Source organism: Lolium perenne, chromosome 6 (assembly GCF_019359855.2).
Source record: "Lolium perenne isolate Kyuss_39 chromosome 6, Kyuss_2.0, whole genome shotgun sequence".
NCBI lineage: Eukaryota > Viridiplantae > Streptophyta > Magnoliopsida > Poales > Poaceae > Lolium > Lolium perenne.
Genome location: NC_067249.2, coordinates 212,261,518 through 212,285,072, shown reverse-complemented (window position 1 = coordinate 212,285,072; position 23,555 = coordinate 212,261,518). Strand labels below are relative to the sequence as shown.

Below are 23,555 nucleotides of genomic sequence, written 5' to 3'. Positions count from 1 at the left end.
CATACACGGGATGAAGATGGCAAAAGCCTGCGGAGCAACTCGATTAAAAATCTTTGGCGACTCACAGTTGGTGGCTCAGCAAGTTATGAACCAATGTGATGCAGTCAATGATAGCATGATGGCATACAAGGAGGTGTACAACGAGCTTGAGAAGTTATTCGATGGATGCGAAGTAAATCATATTAGCAGGTTGAGCAACGACGAAGCCGACGTTCTTGCAAACATCGGGTCACAGTGCCTTCCAGTCCCGCTGGTGTATTCTGGGAAGAGATAACAGAGAGATCCACTAAGCCAACAAAGTCAAAAAAGAAGGAGAAGAAACCCTCGGGGGCTGCCAAAGAAAAGCAAGAGGACGAAGAAGATCAGGACTTGGTCATGATGATACAGATACCGTGGATGCAGCCGTACATATCATATATCCTTCGGAAAGAAATACCTGACGATCCAGTTGAAGCAAGGCGAGTAATTCGACGCTCCAAAGCTTTCACGGTGGTCAAGGGAGAATTGTATAAGCGAAGTATTTCGGGCGTCTTGCAAAGGTGCGTCACACCCGAAGAAGGAAGAATAATTCTGAAGGATGTACACGAAGGAATATGTGGCCACCACGCAAGTAGTCGAGCTATTGCAGCCAAGGTTTTTCGGGCAGGATTCTACTGGTTGACAGCAATCGAGGACGCCAAGGACATAGTAAGAACTTGCGACGCGTGTCAAAGGTTTGCCGCAAAACCCCACTCTCCAGCAGCAGAGCTAGCACCAATACCATTGTCATGGCCCTTTGCTCAATGGGGACTTGATATGGTGGGTAAGTTACACAAATCTTGGCCAGGAGGAAAGGAGTACATGCTAGTAGCTGTCGATAAGTTTACAAAGTGGATAGAAGCGAAGCCGATAAATTCACCAGATGGAGCATCCGCAGTAAAATTTATAAAAGGCCTCGTCTTCAGATTTGGAGTGCCCCATAGCATCGTCACAGACAACGGCAGCAACTTCACATCCCATGAATTCAAAGATTATTGCGAAGAGGTGGGTATTAAGCTGAACTTTGCGTCAGTTGCACATCCTCAAACCAATGGGCAAGTCGAGAAAGCCAATGGCATCATCTGCAATGGTATCAAGAAGCGCTTGTTAGGACCACTGGAAAAAGCTCGACATACCTGGCCAGAAGAACTACCAAGCGTGTTGTGGAGCATCCGAACAACACCAAACACAGCAACGCAGGAAACTCCGTTTTTCCTGGTTCATGGAGCAGAGGCAGTACTACCAATCGAGATAGAGCACAACTCTCCACGTGTCGCTGAATATGATGAAGAAACGTCGAGAAGAGTGCTAGAAGACGACGTCGACGCACTTGATGAAGCTCGAGATGAAGTATTATCTCGGGTAACCAAATATCAACAGGACTTGAAGAATTACCACAGTCGACGTTTGCGGCCAAGATCTTTTCAGGTGGGAGACCTAGTTCTTCGGCTCACGCAAAAAAGTCATGAAAAACTCGAGTCACCATGGCTTGGCCCTTACATTGTCACGGAAGTAATTGGAGGAGGAGCATACAGAATAAAGGACAAGAAGACAGGGGTGGAGGAGCCAAACCCCTGGAACGTGGCGCAACTTAGGCGTTTCTACGCCTAGAGTCAAAATATAGTCTTTGTAAAGCTACACTGTCCTGAAACGCCCGCGAGTTTTCAGACGCACTCTTTTCCTTTTTCGGGGCACCGAGTGGGGCCGGAGAAGGTTTTTAATGAGGCGGGCTCGCGGTGCTGCAATATAATAAAGATAGTGACAATATAACTTTTCTTCTTTATCGACATGACCAAAGTCTTCGCTCCGACGAATTTCAATATAGTTCATCGACAAAAGGAAAAACTTGCCTTGGTATTCAAATACCTCGTGAGTCAACAAAAATACAAAATAGTACTCAATAAAAAGCTCGGGGGCTCATATTCGCCTTAAATATATAAATGCCTTGGTTCAAAACCTCGCAAGTATACAAATATAGTAAAGAGTCACCGAAACACTCGGGGGCTAAACAAACAGAGAAATATAATGATTGCTTTACAATATAGTCATGGATTGCAAAGAAAAAATATCTACAAGAAGAAAATAACTAGTCTTGATTCAATATGTCATCAAGAGTAACCCTGTTTTCCTCAGGAGCAGCACCAAGAAAATCGGCATAATGGCCATCGGCAAAAAAGTCGGCATCCATCCGAAGTAGGTCCTCAATCATTTCTTCGGCTATAGGCGTAACCTTCGTGTTAATCCTGTCAACACCAACTCTCCGCCGTTTTACTTTTTGGTGAACCTTCTCGACAACCTGGGTAAGGTCAAGCTTCGAGTGGCAGATTTGGAGCATGATAAGAGCAAATCTGGCGCCAGCTACTAGTTGAGCCTTGACAAAATCATGGATACTGCGAGCATCCTTGAACCTTTCCATCAATTCAGGAAGAGTTTTTGGTTGGACGTTCCGAGGAAACATGGAGTTGTAAACCATGGACAAGGTCTTGGTACAGAAGTCGAGAAAATCGCGAGTTTGAGAGGCGCGATCTTGAAATCTGACAATTTGGCGGGTCCTTTCCGGGGTAGCCCAAAACAAAGAACCATGGTCCAGGGAGAGATTAACAAGAAGGGTTGTCCTAGCATTCACCCTCTCTTCCTCGGCAGCAGCATCAGTAAAGGCACCTATCAAAACAAAGAAGCGGAAACCTTCAAGAAACAACAGTATGCAGATAAAGGATATCAGCGGATGAAACAGGCATACCCGACATATCTGCACTGGCTTCATTCATTAATTCGAGCATGAAATTTTCTCGAATAGTCGCCTTTTCAGCCTCGGAAGCAGCAATTTCCCTAGCAGCCACGGCCTCGCGAGCTTGTTGAAGAGCAATTTTTTCGGCTTCAGATGACTTACGAGATTGCTCCATCATCACAAGTGTTTGCTTCTTCGCATACTGAATTTGTTGCCGAAGTTCATCCAGTTCTTGCGACAAGGTATCGTCGACAGGAGCGGTATCACCAAAAGCTCTCCTCGCGCGGGAAGAAGAAGGCGAAACATTGGAAGGAGCAGAAGATGGAGTATAGTTATCAAATATCAACTGAAAAATAAACAAGACAACATCAAACAACAAGCAAAGATAGAAGTTTTCATTAATCTCTTGGAATAATTACAAGGGCATTTCAGTGGAGCTAAGGAAGTACGTGTCGCCAAAATGACTACTTTGGCGACAGAAGCAAAAGAAACAGAAAGAAAAACAGAGGCATGCAACTAGACCTCCGGCCTCGAGGAGCTAGGAGTCGAAGCTGGCTTGATCCCCAGATACGCCAAGATCTTCTTCGTGTTGGGCTTGGCCGCCTTGATCAGCGACCTCCATCTCGACTGCTCTATCTGACTGGTGTCGCCAACCTTCATCCAATCAAGCGTCTGTTGGCTGTCAGCAACCAGGGCAACAGTACTCTCGACAGCAACCTTCATATTCTCCTGACGCATCTTCAATCCCAGGTCTTCCGACGAATTGAAAAGCTTGGCAAGGGCAAGGAAAGTCGAAGGTTCCTCTTTCTTCGGGAAGAAGTAGGGGAACAACGCCGACAAACTTGCACTGGCATTGGCCACGCCTTCACGAATTTCGCGCCCATGGAATTCCAGAAGAGAAAGTGCATCAAGGAGAGGGTCATTGACGGGATTCTCCAGATCAAAATCTTGGTTTGTTTGGGCTGCCACACAAAACAAAGAACCATTAGTCAAAAACCAAGAAACAGGAAGTACAATAGAAGGGGTTGATGATATTACTCAGCGTGCGTCGACTTTGCGACTTCAGACGCTTGATGATCTCTTGTTCACGCACAGTTTGTGCAGTTTTCTGCTCATCTAAGGCAGATTCGGCATCTTTGAGCCTTCTCTGCAGTTCCTCGACACTAGCAGCTTTCACCGTGGCTTCATCAACCTCGGCCTTGGCTTTGCTAGCAGCAAGTTCAGCTTTCTTGCGAGCCGCCTCACTTTGCTCGAGTTTTTGAGCAAGTGCGTCGACACGTTCGTTGGCCTCTGAAAGTTTTTCTGTCGAGATATGAAAAAGAAAGAAAAGAAAGATCAAAAAATAGCGACAAGCAACAGGAATAGAAAGTCAAAGAAAAATAGCAAGTATAAAAGTCGTTACCTTCGGCTCTGGCGGCATATTCACGGTACCCAATAAATTGGGACCCGATGCGGAGAAGATCCTTGATCATAGGCTGTTCAGCGTGAACACAGTAAGAGAAACATCGGCATGAAAAAGAGAAAAGGTGTGGAAAAATAAAATAAGGAAAATATAGATGTCGACAGACTTACATCATCTAAAAGCAGAGTCGACGAACTGCCCAACTGAGGGGCAGAATCAACAATCTTTTCAACCCTTGCCCTTTTTGGTGAAGGGACACGGGGGCTTGATGGCGGAGTAGTGGTGACGACGTCTTGTTGAGGAGGCGACGTTTCTTCTCCTTCAACTAGCGTGTCTGAGGCAAGTACAGTACGTGATGTGCTTGTTCGAGGAGCCACGTCAGTAACTGGTACTTCTTCCTCCTCATCACTGATTGATCAAAAAATCAGCAGTATAAAAAGCACGACAAGATAAATATTTCGAGTACAAAAATATAGCGAGATAGGTGACTTACGAGCTGATGAGGGATTCAACATAAGGATCGTAAGCTGCCCTCGGATTAGAAGGACCAGCTTCTTCAGCCTTAGAAGTGCCAGAATCCTCGGCATCATGCTTTTTCCTTTTGTTCTTTGGGGAAACTGCAGGAGGAAGGGATTGCGTCGATTCACTGGCCTCAGATTCAACTTCCTTTTCATGGGAAGCCGCAGATTTGTGGGAACCCGCGACTTCACTTTCAGGAATAGAAGAACCTGGGGTATCTTCGGCAACGATGCCCCGTTCTTCGACTTCTCCATCCTCAGGAAGAGGAGGAAGGGAAGTCATAGTAGGATGGTTCTGCAAGAAAACAGCGACAAAAGAAAAATTAGAGTGACACAAATACAATGAGATGCAGGGCAAATTCGGAACAAGATAGAAACTCGAGAAGGCAAAATACCTCGGGAAGAGGATTGGCGGAGCTGTATGGTTCCACGCGACAAGCGGAAGGAATAGGATCCTTTTTTGCCAAGCGGGAAACTCTTCGGATCAACTTCTCCAAGTCCTTTGCAGAAAGATCGTCGGAGATTCTATTGGCGTCGTTTTCACCAGAATACGTCCAGAGGGGATTTTTGCGAGCCTGAAGAGGCTGCACCCTAATCCTAAGGAAGTAGGCAGTGATTTGAACACCAGACAGTTCTTTGCCTCGAGTGTTTTGCAGCTGATGGATACGAGACATGAGTGCCTCTGTCGCCTTTTTCTCTTCTTCAGAAACTTCGGCATCCCAGGAACGGCGACGCTGAATCCTGGCACTTCCGTCAAAAGGAACTATGTTGTGCTCCACAGAATTGGCGCTTTCTTCGTGGATGTAGAGCCACTTTTTGCGCCATCCTTGGACAGAATCAGGAAACTTGACGTCGAAATAATCGACATCAGTCCGAACACAGATAACAACGCCACCTATGTTATAAGTGACGTTGTGGGAGCCATTACGGCGGAGGCAGAAAATGCGCTTCCACAGAGCCCAATTGGGAGTGATTCCGAGGAAGCATTCGCAAAGTGTGATAAAAATAGAAATGTGAAGGATGGAATTGGGAGTCAACTGGTGCAGTTGAATCCCATAAACAAAAAGAAGGCCGCGGAGGAAATCGTGGATTGGGGTTGAAAGGCCGCGGATCAGGTGATCAACAAAACTAACCCGATACTCCATTGGAGGCTTGGGGTAGCTTTCTTCGCTGGGGAAGCGGATGGCGTCCTCCTTCTTCATGAGGCCAAGCCTCTTCAGCATGTTGGTGTCCTGGTTGGAGATTTTGGATCTCTCCCACTCAAGATCCTCGGCAGCCATCTTGGATTCCGGAGTGCTGTGGCGAGTGAGTCGCGTGCGCGGTGGCATCAACGGCAATGGGCAGAGTAAGGTCTGTGAGTGCGGAAGCTTGGAGAGATTCGGGCGCAGGAGAAGTTTTGCGAAGAGGAACAGGTGAGCGGCGCAAGCGAGGGGATGAACGAAGGTTGAAGAAGGGTTTATATAAGATTCGGGTGAAGCAGTGTGCCGTTGGATGAAGAAATCGTGTGGTGAGGATGGATCTTCTAGACACAAGGGCAAAAGAGTATTTTTACTGAAATAGGCGTTACCGTACGTGCGCCAGGAAAAGCGGAGGACGTGTGCCCACTACTTGCACGACGTGTCAACGTAGTCGAAGCAATGGACCCACAGGGCAGAAAAATCACGACTATTCGAGGAGGATGAAGTAAATTTGATTAAGGGAAGTATGTCGACAAGAAAAACGGCGACAGAAAGAATTATTCAATACCTCGGGAACCTTTGGTCAAATACAAGTTTTTGCCCAAATGCTCGGGGGCTACTTCAGAAAAAAAAAAAAGTAAATTTTCGAGTATGATAAATATAGAAATTGCGGGAGCCTACAACCAAGCACAAGTCCTTGGCTGTAGCCTCGGGGGCTACTCCCATCGAGAACGCTGTTCGCGCACCCGAGAGATAAAAAAAAAAGAGAGAGAAGAAGAAAGAGATCATATTGGGAAGTAATGCGACAAGGTGGACTAAAATGTTGAGCCTACAACCAAGCACAAGTTCTTGGTTGTAGCCTCGGGGGCTACTCCCATCGGGAACGCTGTTCGCGTGCCCGATGAAATTAACAAAAATAGAAAAACAAGAGAGTATATTTCGAGTTATAATTAACTCTACATATACTCCCATCGGGAGAACAATATAAGTCATATATGACTCGATAAAATGTGCCATTCCAACAGCCGGAAAAGCACTCGACAATATATTCTCAGAACGCCGAAGTTGCGATCAATTTCTGAATGCCGCAAATTTGCGAAGGTAAGACCCCAGATCCGTTCTGCTGGGCGTGGCATCGCCAAAGACTGCGCTCTGCTACTTTTATCCGTATCAACAGATACGAAGAAAAATCCTAACGGACGCGTTAGGTACCCGATAAATTTGACTGGGACTCGACAGAATGGTAAGACCTTAAGCGGCACCTGTCGACGTTTACACCAGTATCCCGAGATCATGTCCGGGGACGTGATTTTGAAGTAGGTTTTTGCGGATTGCCACTAGAGCAGTTAACTAGTACCTGATCCGTCAGATGAACTAGCCCCAATTACCAGTATCCCTGTACAATATAGAATTTTATGTGAAGAAATATAAAAGGTTAAAGCTTTCGAGTAAAAATAAACAATGGAGATTTTCCCTGACTCTACGATTCAAGCAAAATCTCGGGGGCTACTGACATAGGCATCCCAAATGGGCCTGCCGAAGATGGTACCCGGGGTTTACTGGAGGCCCAATACCCGAAGAATAAGAAGATTCGGGAGCCCAAGATTTACTAAGGAAAGATAGAGTTGTAATAGGAAGTGTTGTTTGTAATCTGGCGGGATGAGTTAGAAACCGTCCCGGACTCTGTAAACTTGTATAGCACGAATCCCTCGGCTTCACCTCATATATAAGGGGGAGTCGAGGGACAAAGAATCAATCGAATCATTGTCTGCGAACCCTAGTTTTCATAGTCGTCGAGTACTTTTCGGCTGAAACCTTCGAGATCTACTTACCCTCTACTTCTAACTAAACCCTAGCCTACAATCTATAGGCATTGACAAGTTAATCCCTTGTCAGGGGCTCCTGCCGGAAAATGTTCGAGTAGCCATTGTGAAGCTATGTGCATTCCTCAATGCAATCTCTCAGAAGGTAATCAATCCAGAAGTTCTACCACGGTTACAGAACGATGTGGTCCAATGTCTTGTCAGTTCGAGTTGGTGTTCTCGCCATCCTTCTTCAATATTATGACGCACCTCCTGGTTCACCTAGTCGAAGAGATTTCCATTCTCGGTCCTGTATTTCTACACAATATGTTCCCCTTCGATAGGTTCATGGGAGTATTAAAGAAATATGTTCGTAACCGTGCTAGGCCAGAAGGAAGCATCGCCAAGGGCTATGGAAATGAGGAGGTAATTGAGTTTTGTGTTGACTTTGTTCCTGACCTTAAGCCGATTGGTCTTCCTCGATCGCGGCACGAGGGGAGACTAAGTGGAAAAGGCACGATCGGAAGGAAATCAACGATATGTATGGACGGCCATTCTCTCGAGAAGCTCACCACACGCTTACGACCAATTCCAGCTTGGTGGCTCCGTACTTTGAGAAACACAAGAATATTTTACGCTCGGACAACCCGGGGAAGCCTGAATCCTGGATTAGGAAGGCCCACATGGAGACTTTCGGCAGTTGGTTGAGAAAACATTTAATGAGTGACAATGCTGTTGTAGATCAGCTGTACATGTTGGCCAAGACACCATCTTCGACTATAACGACTTTCCAAGGGTACGAGATAAATGGGAATACATTTTACACGATCGCCCAAGATAAAAAGAGCACCAACCAAAACAGTGGTGTCCGCTTTGATGCAACAACCGAGAATGGGCAAAAGGTCACATATTATGGTTACATAGAGGAGATATGGGAACTTGACTATGGGCCCTCCTTTAAGGTCCCTTTGTTTCGGTGCAAATGGTTCAAGCTAATAGGAGGTGGGGTAAAGGTGGACCAGCAATACGGAATGACAATGGTGGATTTCAACAATCTTGGTTACCTTGACGAACCATTTGTCCTAGCGAAAGATGTCGCTCAGGTTTTCTATGTCAAGGACATGAGTAGCAAACCGAGGAAACGGAAAGATAAGAAAATGATCAGTACATCATGTGATGATCCAAAGCGCCACATTGTTCTTTCAGGGAAAAGAAACATCGTGGGAGTGGAGGACAAGACAGACATGTCAGAAGATTATAATATGTTTGGTGAAATTCCTCCCTTCAAAGTGAACACCGACCCAAGCATTAAGTTAAATGATGAGGATGCTCCATGGATACGGCCCAATCGTAAGCAAGCAGGGACACAAGGGAAGAAATGATGTGTAATAATTTATTGTACCAAACTTTGTTGAATGGATCACGTGAATTATATTATCCGTGATGTGTTTTCATGTCCATTTTCGAATGATTCGATTGATTCGAGATAGCACTGATGATACATGAAATTTGGAGTGATTTAGTCATACTCCTGCCTAGGCGTATAATATGCATACTCGTAGTCTTCATAGCCGCCGCCGTTGTACTGGTAGTCGTTGCCTTCTAAGTTGCCGCCGTCGTCGTCGCTGCTGTCGTCGCTGTCGTCGGGCGGCGCTCATGGCTCGAACTGAGGGCAGCGCAGGCGGGGGATATCGCCGGCCGTGATGTAGTCCATGACGCTCTGCAGAGTCCGGCCGTACCACCATAGCCGACGTCCGGCCTCGTGGAAGTTCCCAGGAGGCAGACCGTCCTCCTCATACCTGGCGAGCGCCCTCTCACGCCGATTGATGAAGAAGGCGTCCCAAGTATGCTGGTTATCGGGATGCCAGCGGGGATTCATCCGCTGCTCCGGCGTGAGGTCGAGGTAGTAGTGGTTCGTGATGGCCGCCCGGCGCGCGGTACTCGAGGGAGGGAGGGACCGGCACGCCGCCGGCGCTTAGGCTCCAGCCGGCGGGGACGCGGTAGCCCGGTGGGCAAGGGTAGTTCGAGGCGCAAAGCTCCTCCACCTGCTGGTAGGTTAGAGTGGGTGCGGTGGAAGCCATGAGAGAGTGATGAGAGATTGTAGAGATGTGATAATGCTGGCCAAGCCGGGCTACATATATGTAGTGAGAAATGGCGGGAAAAATGGGAGCGGGAAGATAGGAGGCGGGAAGAAAGTGGCGGGAAGAAAGAGGCGGGAAGACAGGAGGCGGGAAGAAAGTGGCGGGAAAAATGGGAGCGGGAAGAAATTGGCGGGAAGACAGGGAAGAAATGGCGGGAAGAAATGTAGTAAGATTTTGAATTGAATTAGTTTTATTTTCCTGAATATATTGATATATTATTTGTATTTTTAAGATTTTGAATTGAATTAGTTTTATTTTTATTTATTTTTTGATATATTATTTATATTTTTAAGATTTTGAATTGAATTAGTTTTATTTTTCTAAATTTATTGATATATTATTTGTATTTTTAAGATTTTGAATTGAATTAGTTTTATTTTTCTGAATTTATTGATATATTATTTGTATTTTTAAGATTTTGAATTGAATTAGTTTTATTTTTCTGAATTTATTGATATATTATTTGTATTTTTAAGATTTTGAATTGAATTAGTTTTATTTTTCTGAATTTATTGATATATTATTTGTATTTTTAAGATTTTGAATTGAATTAGTTTTATTTTTCTGAATTTATTGATATATTATTTATATTTTTAAGATTTTGAAAAAGAAAAGCATTTTGAAAAATGCCTTTAGTCGCGGTTGGCCTCCCAAACCGCGACTAAAGGTATTTTCCGCGGGAAACGAAATTCGGGCGAAAAAATCCTTTGGTCGCGGTTGGTGTGGCCAACCGCGACTAAAGGGACCTTTAGTCGCGGTTGGCCACACCAACCGCGACCAAAGGGGGTCCCTATATATTCCCGCGGCGCGAACCGCCGCGGATCTTCTCGATCCACCACTTCGTCTCTGCAAAACTCATCGCCGCGCGCCGCCCGTCGCCTCGCCCGACCGCGCTGCTGCCTCGCTGACGCTCGTCGCCGCCGCGCCGACGCCGTGCCTCGACGCCTCCGCCGCGCCTCGACGCCGTCGTCGCCCTCGCCTTTCTGCTACACAAGCCGCGCGCCGCCGCGCCGAACGAATCGAAGCCGGCCGCCGCCCAAGGTACCGGCTGGCCCGCTCGAGCGAAGACCGCCGCCGCCCTAGCCTCGCACCGCCGCCGTCGCCGCCTAGCCTCGCCGCCGCCGTCGCGCGGCTGACGGCCGGCCGGTGGCTTACAGAGAAACAGAGAGAGAGAGAAACAGAGACCGGCCTTTTTTTGTTTTTTGTTTTTTGTTTTTTTACTAAACACAAATTGACTTAATAATAAATCTCCCTCATTTCACTTAATAAAAAATTGACTTTAACATGTATAACAAAATTTTAAATTAACAAGAAATAACTTAACAAAATTTAACAAAAATAACTTAACAAAATAACTTAACAAAAGTTTGTCAAAAAAATGAACTAAATTTTTACTTTCGTATTTTTTCACTTTTAAAAGAACTCAAAAAAATGAACTAAATTTTTACTTTTGTTTTTTTTCACTTTTAAAAGAACTCAAAATAAGTAAAAATAATAATATATTGGAATGTTATTTTCTTAACATATAATACTTTGGAATGTTATTAAGTAAAAATAATAATATTGGAATGTTATATTACTTTGGAATGTTACCCACCGCTACCGCCCTTTCGCCACCTCCACCGCCCCCCTTCTTCACTTAATTAATTAGTTTTTACTATGTTTTCAGGACTGACATATGGCGGACGATAGAGCTGACCCGATTATGGACAACTATGATCAAGAAGCTGAAGAACATATATTTGGCATCATAAAAGGCGATATTGTTTATGTGCCGACCGAACAAGATGAAGAGGATATTTCTTCTTATCTGAATCTTGACGGTCAAGACGAAGGCCGTCAGCAAGATGATGGGGAAGGCAACTCTCTTTCTTATTTTAGCCCTCGGCCGGATCGTCGAAAAAATCGAGTACGTCGTCGTCAAAGCGTGGCGCAACCAAGACGCTCAAACAAGGAGAAACATATACCATCGAGGTTGTCGACAGTGCAACCGGCAGGCCGCTGGAGCCCCAGAAGCACGCCACCAAGTTTATCAACCAATGCGGAGCCGTTGTTAGAGACAACGTCTCGATCACCCTCCAGGAGTGGCATGAGCCAAAGAAGGCACGTCTTGGTTTCACTTTTGTCGACAAGAGAACTAAAAAGGATTGCTTTAAAAAGCTTATGGAACATTTCATCCTACCTCCGGAATACCACAAATTCGATGAGGAGGGTAACAAGATTGAGGAAAACAAGAAGAGGAGGAAGCTAGTCAAACAGTTCGCTCTTGGTAAGATGGCCGAAGCATTCAGGAAATTCAAGCAAAATCTAGCCCGTGACTATGTCAACCAGAACAAGACTCCGGATTTCAAAGGACAATATGAGAGACTTCAACATGATTGGCCAGATTTTGTGAAGCAGAAGAAATCGGAGCATTTCATTGAAATATCGAAAAAAAATAAGGAAAATGCGGCTAAGAAGGAGTACAATCATATTATGGGGCCAGGAGGGTATCGCTTTTGGGAGCCTAAGTGGGAGAAGATGGAGAACGAGCTGAGGAGGCGAGGAATCCGTCCAGGTACGGAGGGATGGGACCGAAGGGCCAAAAGCTGGTGGTACGGGCATGGGGGAACGCTAGACCCGGAGACAGGGGCGTGTGTTCACGGGAACAAAATGTTTAAACCCACCCAAGCCCTTATTGACGCAATGAGGGATGCTCAAGAGGGGAAGATCAAGTTCAACAGAGAGAACGACGCGCTGACAAGAGCCCTCGGGAATCCTGAACACGGAGGACGTGTACGAGGCATGTCCGGGGACATTCCGTGGAAAGTAGGGTTCTCCCAGAACGATGACCCGTACGGTTACAGAAGCCGTAAGAGAAAGATGGATCGGGATGCAAATGTTATGGCGAAGTTGGTATCGGAAGTCGATACGATGAAGAAAACCTTGAATATACTAGTACAAGAAAGATCGGCAGCTGGGGCGAATGAAGATCATCCAGCGGATCTCGGAAGCCAGCCGCGGATGAGAAGCAGCGTGGCTTCCACGGAGAACCCGCCGGCTACTGATAATGCAACGGCGGTCGAAATTACTGCACCGGAGCCTCCTCGCTACCCCGTGGACGATGTAAAGGAGATGAAAGAATGTCATCTGCATTATCCAATTGGGAACATGTCCACGAAGGTAGCCATCGGCAGTGCTTTACCATGTGAGCCTGGAGCACTCCACCACAACAACCCCATTCCAGATGGCTATGCTCGTGTCACGGTGGAGGAAATAGTCCCAGGGTTTGAGGAACTGGAGATTGACATTGCTACACCCGAAGGGGAGAGAAGACTTGGAGGTGTCAAGCGCCAGTTCATTCTATGGAAAAAGAAGTTTATCAAGTTTCCAGACGAGGCGCCAAGGCAAACAAGTCCACCCCCCTCCGGTGGTGGTGGCGGCGGTGGTGGTGGTGGTGGTTCACCTACACCTCCTGCACGTCAGCCGACGCCGCCCCCCAATTCACCTCCGGCGGGTAAGCAGACGCCGCCCCCCAGTCCTCGTCCGGCGGGTGATCAGACGCCGCCCCCCAATCCACCTCCGGCGAAGAAGCAGAAGCAGTCCTGGGTTATTAACCCGGAGCCTTATGTACCTAGAACCACAAAGATACCAGAGCCATCACTGAAGCCTCTCATCCCGAGGCCTTGGGAACTTAGTGTCGAGGAAAATGCAGCGGTCGTGGCTGCTCAGCATGAGAAATGGAAGGAGGACTGCAAGAAGAAAAGAGAGGGCGAGCCCAAGCCAGTATTTTCTGACAAGCAAAAGCAGTGGGCTAAGTCATTTTTGAACACACCGTCCCAAGCCGCGAAGAATCTGCCTGACGACTATGAACGTGAACTTCATAGGCAAGCACTCGCGTTCAAGAGGAACCAAGAGTTGGCGGAGAAGCAGGAGGAGGCCGAGAAAGAATTAGAAAGTAAAAAAGGGGGGAAACAAGTTGCCCAGCTCGGGGAACAAAGTAAACAATCGATCGCCCCGCTCATAGTGAAAGCCGCCGGTCCGGACGATGCCCCCGAAATCATAGCAGCTGCGGCAGCACATGGATTGACTGTAGCGAGTGCCACAGAACAAGCAGCCAACTTAGGTATCACTCTTCGTGCACTGTTAGGCCTTGATGAGGCGCCAATGAAGGACGTAGTATTTACATATGTGGAGAATGGGCCTCTCGTCGAGCCTGCGCAGGAAGAGGATCTACCTCGACAAATGAAAGGTCTGCTAAATTGGTACAAGGGTTACATAAAACTTAAAAACGCCAAAGACTATATTTATGCGGAAGTTAGACATGAGCATCACTTCAAACATTACTATATAACAATTCATCGGAGTGAATTGTTCCAGCTGTTCAATCTGCGCGATCTCGACAAATCTATCATCAGTTGCTATGTTCTGTAAGTGATTTATTAATTTCTACCCCATCTCGTTCGTTCATTGCCTGCACTATATATATATATATATATATATATATATATATATATATATATATATATATATATATATAGGATAAATACTTCCTACTCCCGGGTGTAACTACACCCACGTCTTATATACTACCATACGGAAGTATGTAACATACTTTATTGGTTTGAGTATGTTCGTACACTATATCTAAGATACTCCATACCAACTTTGGTGAAAAAAAATTAAATGCACCCATAGTTTGCACTATATATACAAAATACATGCATATTTATACGTAAAGATATAGTGTACGTAAAAAAGTGTACATACTACCTACAAAGCAGTATATATACTACCAAAATATTCTTATATACTTCATACTACATGTATATACTCTTCGGTATGATAGATACTACCTAGATTGTGTGAAACACACGTGGGAGTAACTACACCCGGGTGTAGCATGAATATATCCTATATATATATATATATATATATATATATATATATGCAAAATAGTGAGCTACCCGCATGGCTAGCTGTGCATGCTCGAAATCCCTGACCGGGAGCACCTTATTTTAACGGAAGGCCCTAACGCCGTTGTAGGGAGAGCACCATCTACCAGTCTGTCACACCACGTTATGGAAATGTCATTTCTGTAGCCAACCTGATGGGAAATTGTATTGTTATTTTACAAGTAAAACCGCACGCCAACTTAAGTGCATGACCATCGTTCCTACTAAAATATTAGTCAAGGCACACACATATTTAGTCGGGCACGTGTGGTGGGGTGCTGATGCTTATGGGGTGCCTCAATCCTGCATCCATGCCGTATTGCAGATGCTCGGTTGAAGAAATTATCCTAGCAAAGTAGCAATAGCACAGCAAGTTCAATGAATATAGATTAGACATATTTCATTGACGAAGCGAGGTTAGATGTGAATCCTTTCGGCACTCCTTTGGGCACCGCTAGTTGATTAGCAAGCAGCTGGATTAGTTATGCCACCATTCTTCTTCCATGGCTGGTGGGTGCGCTATCGTCGGCTGCTGCTGGCGATATTGCTTGCACGCGGCACAAGGAGAAGAAGGGGCAGCGGTTGCCTGACGCGGAACCAAAGGAAGCAGGGCTGCGAGCTGCGCCGCGTTGCTCGAGACGGTCGTGCGTTGGTGCAGTCCGTGCGGCGAAGGCGGAAGGGCGTGGAGGCGAGGCGTCGGAGCGTCACGCAAGGTGCAGTGGCAGGCGGGAGCAAAGCATCGGGCTGCAAGGGCGTGCGCGCTGGCGACGGGATGCAGTGGGCGATGGTGCAAGAGCGGGAATCTGGTGATACTTGGCTGCTGCGCTGCATCTCGCTCATGCGTGTGCGGGAATGGTGAGGGGCCAAGGACGAAGGGGAGGCGCTGGAGGAGCAGACTAGCTTCAGCAACGCTCGCGTCACATAATCCAGTCTCCAGTGCCTCGTCCGCGAGCTGCTTCTCGATTTCAATTTGGCCTTCTATGCCTGGCGTGGGCCAGCGTCGCTATGCCCTTATTTTCTTGTTCTTGCTGTGTTAATGCTATGCGTTTATGGTGGATGCATGTCCTCGTATTTGGGAGAAAGAAATCCAGTCGCGAGTTGTCCATCCTTGCGTCTCACATGTCCCATATCATCCTTTACCATCTCAATGGCCAAACAAAGAATCTAGCAGCGGACGAGGAGTTCGCTACTCCACTGGACAAGAAAATTGCATATGTCTGACCATCAAAATTGCACATGACTTAGACAAGCAAAACTGCATACGCCTTTGAGCATCAAAATTGCATCTGCCGTGGACCAGAATTACAAATCAATGAACGGACGTCGAGAAAGTATGCACATGAAAAAGGATTGCAACCAACACTGTCCGTTAGAAATATTATGTGATTTTATGTTTTAATTTACTAGACTGTTTCGGAACAGGGTAGCCACGGACATCTGGTCAGTACAACGAAAGAGAGCAACCAGTTTCAAACACATGCCAAAACGAACGGCCGCGGCTGCAACTTCCTCCCTGACGACAGCTCCCTCCAGACTGTCAACCAAAGTGCAATTGCGATGGTCCAAGTGAAAGATCAGCACACAACAACCTAGCAATCGAACCAACACAAAACATGTCCATATCACATGCAGTTCTGGCGCACGGTGCATGCACGCCTAACAATTGAACTTGCAGTTTCTGTGGATAATGGAAACGGCCACAGCTAGCTTTACCCATGCACTTTGCATGTCTGTTCCTCGGAAACATGCTCTGTACAAGGAAATGGAGGAAGCAGTTTCAGCGAATGCCAGCTAGAAATGCAAAAAAACGAATGACATGCAGAAATGTCAAAACGAGCGCCAGCCAGAAATACCAACACGAATGCCAGTGTGAAATGCCAAAATGAATGCCAGTAAGAAATGCCAAAACAAACGCAGTTCAGACTGTATTATCATTTATGTCGCAATTACATGTGTACTAAAAAGTGTAGCATATTGTTTTTGCTTTTGAACGAACAGTCGCGTATGTATTACCGTCTATATTGCAATTACAGCTAGCAGCAATTGAGCAGCCCAACGTCTCCAAACAGGGAAGTAGCAGCCGTTAAGTTCATTTCTTTGCCAGCCATGGGAATCTTGATCCCTTCATTTTTGTGCTCACTATATCGGATGGCCATGAAGGGGTGCATAGCTAGCCATGCGGGTAGCAAATCCGCGTTGATATCATACTGTGTGATACAGTATTGGCCATATAATTGGTGATACTGTGTGATACAGTACCGACCATATAATTGGTGATACTGTGTGATACAGTACCGACCATATAATTGGTGATACTGTGCGGTACAGTACCGACCATATTATTGGTGCTACAGGAGAGCACGCATTCGTGGCAAATTTTTTTTTTGTTGCTACAGTGGAATTTTTACTGTTGCTACAGTAGCATTTATCATTTTATTTTTATTTTTTTATTTTTATTTAAAAATGGGGGTCTTCCCCGCCCAATTTATTGATAACACGTTATCAATATACCTTATATTATTTGGGGGGTCAAGTCCTCCATGCCCGAAGTATTGATATACATATCAATATCTATATATATATATTGTCCTAACTATCTTGTTGTGTACGCTATTATGCAGATTGAAGAAGCGGGAAATGCGAATAAGGCGCATCCATGATGTTGGGTTCATTGACCCAAACATCGTTAATTCACATGTGTTAGAACTCCACCCCGCCGACGTGGAGGAAGACCTGTGGCGGTTTCTTATAAAACAGGAACTCAAAAGTGATATTCTATTTCCTTTCCATTTTGGGTGAGTGTTTCTGTCTTGAGCACATTCTCTTTTGTTTACTCCATGCATGATGTGTGGCTAATCGATGAGTTATGCATGACTGTGCATGTATCGTGTCCGCAGGTTCCACTGGATTCTGCTAGTAATTCAAATTCAGAACTCCAAAGTTCTCATCCACGACTCTCTGAATATGGATCAGGCGCTTTGGGCCGACATGAGAAAAATGATGCAAAAGTAATTATTTTCATTCGTTTGCGCTCTATATCGATCGGCCTATTTCGTTCATCATTTCCTAATATCAAGTAACTAATTAATAACTCTCTTGTTCATTTAATTTTCTTTGCCTCGTAGGGTTTGGAGACGGTTCGTAGATCAAAAGGTCGGTGAATTCAAAAAAGAGCTACAATTTAAAAGGGCAAAGACTGCGACTGGGGATATTCAGCCACCGGGGACCAATCTATGTGGATACTATGTTTGTGAGAGGATCCGGAGATACACCACTGAGCGGCAGCCGTCTGAGAACAACATCAAGAGGATTAACCTCCGGACGACGCTTAGTCCAGAAGCTCGCTTCCGACCACTTCAAGAGAAACTAGCCGGATGGTTCGCGAGGGAAGTCATCGATCCTAGAGGAGAACACTATGTAGAGGACGTAGAACTTTATATGCACTAAAATATGTATGGAAACTTGTTCAAAATTGTATATGGTCATCCGATATTGAATATATATTGTATCTTTTTGGTTCTAATTTCAAATTTGTTTGAAATTGTACATTCATATGCATGTATGTAGTACCGTAGAATATGTGAAACTCCTTCAAAATTAAAAGAAAACACAAAAGAAATAAAACAATACAAATTAAAAAGAAACCAGGTTAGGGGGGGGGGGGGGGAGGGGCTAAAACCCTAAACCTGCGGCGGCCTTTAGTCGCGGTTGGCCAGGAGAACCGCGACTAAAGGTCCTCCGCCCCGACGGACTGCTGGCGGCCATGTGGACGTGCCTTTAGTCGCGGTTCGTAAGGAACCGCGACTAAAGGGGGGGGGGGGGGCCTTTAGTCGCGCTTAATTGGTCGCGATTGCTCAATCGCGACCAATGGCAGTTGCGCACCGCGACCGATGGCCTTTTTTCTACCAGTGGTAGAATCATATCTACCGATATATGCTCATGGCTGATTGCCCCGGGAACACACGGTCGGCCGGTGTACATATACGGTAGCTTCGTTTTTAACAGTTTTCCTACGTTCAGAAGAAGAAAATTCTGAGAAACATCACGCATTAATAATGTAGTTTCATATGATTATATGCGCAGGATCCGTTCATGATAAAGGAGCAATTATTTTTGAAAAGAAGAAGATGCTGTGCCAGGCAAGATGTCCACGAAAATTCAGTGAGAAGCTCGAACCAGCATTGCAATATGCAGTAAACTGAAGAGGAAGGTAGCTCGACTGAAGGTACATGCACGTAAGTTAAGTACGTTTCTTACTTTAACTGCATGTGCTCAGAACGTTCCAGTAGCATTATTTAAGAAATATTTTTTTTCATTTGACATTTACACACATTTGTACACATCTTACAATGAATACTGTGAAAGCATAAAAAAATTATGGAGTCACAAGAGCAAGAAAGGTGTACATCTATGTATGAATCATTAATTATTCGTTTTTGCAATGCACATAACTCCAACATGAACGTATAGAAACTTTGTTTCACTAAAAAGTAAGCATATGGCAATAATATATTAAAGCGTGTCATCTAGAAACAAAGAAAAGCATGTTTTCTGATTAAAATTGGAGATCAACAACTTAAGATGCAATAAGTATTAGAGGAGGGTAGTTAGGGCATGCACAAATGGGCGAACTCAGCCTTCTTTTACGGATGCCACATCGGATATTTTACTTAGTTGGAGGAGGGAGAACAAAGTATGAGAATTTTTCCTTCTCTTAGCTAAGGAGGATCTCTTACGAAATAAGAGAAGACTATTTTCTCTATTTACCATATGCCTTCCATTAGTAAAACATTTTTTTACTAAAATTAAATCAACAATAATTTATTACTAGAAATGACTATAAAAGATAATGCATTCTATCACTTATTTTTTTTATCTTCTCTAGATAAAATGGAGTGCTAAGAGAAGGCGTGCCCTCTCTACCATTGTACATGCCCTTAGCCTGACTAGGCATCCTCCACATACTTCTGAGCAGGTTTCCATAGCCACAACCAAACAGGAAGAGCAAACAATTAATGTTCCCAAGTAAAAGGGCAAAATAAAATGCAAGTCATAAGCCAACAACTATATACTCTTTTAATTTATTTTGCTTCACATAGTCGATCTTGGAATCCATAGCTCTGTTAGCTCTTGTGTGTGTTAGAAACCTCAATGGCCACTCATAAAAATATTATGTTGCATAGTAGTACAATTTTTGTTCAACAACTGCTGACTTTGACGACCTTAACCGATGCATTGGTCATCAGTTGTGGACTTACAAATAATTTTTCCTTCTGGACAGTTTTATTTGGTCACCAAATCTTGTTACTCATAGAACATTCTATTCAGTTTGAAGCCTATCATCCCGAGTAGGACATCCATGGACAGATTGAGACCTCAAATTGAACCGACCCATGAGGTGTTCATCCTTCCGACAAGCAGAAACCGTGGATCAACAATAGTGTCGATTTTGGTCGACCGATGCGTATTCATGTGACCATGTTATTATTCATGAATGCTCGAGTCCATTTGGAAGGTTTGATGGAAACATGTGGGAGATGCTTTTAGGTCTATGTTTGCATTTGGCGCTTAGGGTGTGATATCGTTTGAGGTTCTCCTAGATCTGTTGTCAACAATTTATCGATGAAGTAGCAGTTAGATAACATGTCTAGCTAGGACCGTGATCTCGAGTTATATAAGCTTAACTTTGGGGTTATTACTTTAATACCTAAGAAAGAAGACATTGTCCAGATCCAGCAGTACAAGCCTATATGCTTACTAAATGTGAGTTTCAAGATTTTCACCAAGGTAGGTACAAATAGAATAACCGGGATAGCCCATAAGGTTATTAAGCTTACACAATCTGCTTTTATGCCAGGACGACATATACTTGAAGGAGTAGTTTTCCTTCACGAGACCATTCATGAGCTTCATAGGAAGAAAATTGGTGGGGTTCTTTTCAAAATTAATTTTGAAAAGGCCTATGATAAAGTTAATTGGTCTTTCCTTCAACAAACTATGCGTATGAAAGGATTTTCGTCTATTTGGTGTAAGTGAGTGGCTAGTTTTGTTTAGGGAGGGTCAGTGGGGGTAAAGGTCAATGACGACATTGGCCATTACTCCCAAACTAGGAAGGGATTGAGGCAAGGAGATCCTCTATCACCTATCATGTTCAATATAGTTGATGATATGCTGGCAATCCTAATTGCAAGAGCAAAAGAGGATGGTCGGGTAGGTGGTCTTATCCCACACTTAGTTGAGGGGGGAGTATCCATTCTACAATATGCAGACGATATTATTCTCTTCATGGAACATGACCTTCAGAAGGCTGTTAACATGAAGTTAATCCTTTGCATCTTTGAGCAACTGTCTGGACTTAAGATCAATTTTCATAAGAGTGAGATTTTCTGTTTTGGAAAGGCGAAGGATCTAGAGAACCAATATAAGAAAATCCTTGGTTGTGAAGCTGGTTCTCTCCCCTTTCGTTACCTGGGGATCCCGGTCCATTATAGAAAACTTCTCAATAGGGAATGGAATCCAGTAGAGAACCACTTTGAACGAAAGTTGGGTTGCTGGCAAGGCAAGCTACTCTCATACGGAGATAGACTTGTGCTTATTAATTCCGTCCTAACTAGCGTACCGATGTTTATGTTATCTTTTCTTGAAATACCTAAAGGGGTAAAGAAAAGATTAGACTTCTACAGGTCAAGGTTTTTTTTGGCAAAATGATGAGCATAGGCGTAAATATCGGCTGACTAGGTGGAACATTATTTGCCGACCTAAAGATCAAGGGGGTCTCGGGGTGGAGGTGTTAGATCTAAAAAACAAATGCTTACTCAGTAAGTGGTTGTTTAAACTCTTAAATGAGGATGGAGTATGGCAGGAGTTGCTGCATAATAAATATCTCCGGACTAAAACGTTGTCACAAGTGACAACAAAACCCACCGATTCTCCTTTTTGGAAGGGGCTCATGGGAGTTAAGGATATTTTTTTCTCTCGCGGCTCTTTCAAAGTTGGCAATGGTCAAAATACGCGCTTTTGGGAGGACATATGTTTAGGTGACCAACCGCTAGCTAAGCAATACCCTTCGTTGTATAACATTGTCAGCCGGAGAAACGTTCTGGTTTCAGATGTTCTAACGAGTAATCCTCTGAATATCGAATTTAGGAGAACTTTATCTACTGATAAATGGGAGGTTTGGCTACTATGACTTCAACGCCTAATCAGGGTTAACTTGATGGAAGACCCGGATGTTTTTGTCTGGAAATTAACTACCAATGGTGTTTTTTTCAGTCAAATCCATGTACACAGACGTGATGAATGGTCATACGGTTTTCTTGCGCAAATATCTTTGGAAAATAAAGGTACCGCTGAAGATTAAGATTTTCATGTGGTTCCTTTATAAAAAAGTAATTCTCACAAAATATAATCTCGCAAAAAGAAATTGAAATGGTGTAAGAATTGTGTTTTCTGTGACTCTAATGAAACCATAAACCACTTATTTTTCGATTGTCCCTTCGCAAAGCTAATCAGGAGAACCATCAAGTATACTTTTAATATCCCTCCACCGGCCAATGTTACAAATATGTTTGGAAATTGGCTAAATGGTGTTGATACAATATCTAAAGGACAAATTCGAACGGGTATTTATGCTTTGATGTGGGCTATATGGAATTGTCGCAATGATATTGTCTTCAACAGAAGCTCAAATGCTAAATTTTTACAGTTTATCAGTATGGTTACACACTGGATCCACGAATGATCATACCTACTACCGAAGGCCCAGCGTGCACATATGGATTCTGGATGCAGCCGTCTGGAGACGGTTGCTCGGGATATCTACAACCAGGGTGGCTGGCAGCCTATTAAGAGATTGCAACTTGCATAATTGTCTTTTGTTTTTATTTTCCGGTTGTTAAGTTTTATGTACACCTTATGTGACTCATGAGTTGTATAACTTCTGAATTTTAAACTATGCAATAAAACAGCTGTGTGCATCAATTGATGCAGAGGCTGGGGTGATGCTCTCATTTCTAAAAAAAAGGACTATGTCTTCGTCCACAACATGTTTAACCATTTTAGGTTTTACATCTATCGCCAGGCAGCCCATATATGACTCTTTAAAACAAGTTTTTTTTACGTGTTACTGAGTTGGCACTGAATCAAATCATCACATGAATACAAGTACACCGCACACCCAAGACACACTGACTACCAAAATAAGGAGAACTAGTGAAACGACTGCTTTATTCAGGAAAGTATTACGTACATGCATGAAAGAAAATCTAGATACTCACAGGGTACGTATCAACTTATTGAACATGTATTGATCTAGCGAATCAACCAGCACCTATATAGTTTGGTGTGCAGGTCTACCATGCTACCGATGGCACGCCGGGTTGTTTGGGTCATACGTCTTACACGAGGACCCCGGCTGTCCTGCCAACTGCTGCAGGTAAATGCGCTGGAGAAACTGTATGATGGGATGCTCGGCGGTGCCGGAGGTGGCCTCGCCGGCGCAGCCGCTACCGCCTGCTCCCAGCCGCCTCGCGGAACCCGACGCAGCCAACAGCATGAGCACCGCCACCATCAGTGGCAAGGCAAGCTTCCATCTACCGGCCATATGCACTAACAGCGATCTCCCCGGCCCGGAAACAACGAACTAGCTAGTTTTCGTGTTTCTTCCGCCTTGGTGTATGGACTTCTATTTAGCTAGCTAGCTTCTTCAACCTGATGCTAGCTCAGCTTGATCTCCATGAGTATATATATGATCGAGGATTTGCGAAAATTCCGTGCTCATTCCATGCATGCGTGACTTGACAACGCGCGGCACTGAACTGACAAGACTAGCCGCC

General features: G+C 44.7%; 1 protein-coding gene across 1 annotated transcript; it reads right to left on the bottom strand.

Annotated features, from left to right (window-relative positions):
• Positions 1 to 3,201: 3,201 nt before the first annotated feature.
• Positions 3,202 to 23,290, bottom strand: LOC127309332 (uncharacterized). Its single transcript, XM_051340221.2, has 5 exons — positions 23,122 to 23,290; positions 4,642 to 4,765; positions 4,319 to 4,556; positions 4,149 to 4,221; positions 3,202 to 4,048 (listed from the first exon to the last, which is right to left on the bottom strand). Exons 1-5 carry the CDS (start codon positions 23,288 to 23,290, stop codon positions 3,732 to 3,734), a joined length of 921 nt encoding a protein of 306 aa, XP_051196181.2. The 3' UTR covers positions 3,202 to 3,731.
• Positions 23,291 to 23,555: the final 265 nt, after the last annotated feature.

Excerpts from the sequence above, each read along its gene's own strand:
- LOC127309332 (XM_051340221.2), bottom strand. The coding sequence starts at position 23,290 with ATGGTGGCGGTGCTCATGCTGTTGGCTGCGTCGGGTTCCGCGAGGCGG. Across the intron at positions 4,766-23,121 it reads AGGACAGCCGGGGTCCTCGT|TTTCCCCAAAGAACAAAAGG; the intron begins GTAAGACGTATG and ends TTCCTCCTGCAG. Across the intron at positions 4,557-4,641 it reads GTTGAATCCCTCATCAGCTC|TGATGAGGAGGAAGAAGTAC; the intron begins GTAAGTCACCTA and ends TTGATCAATCAG.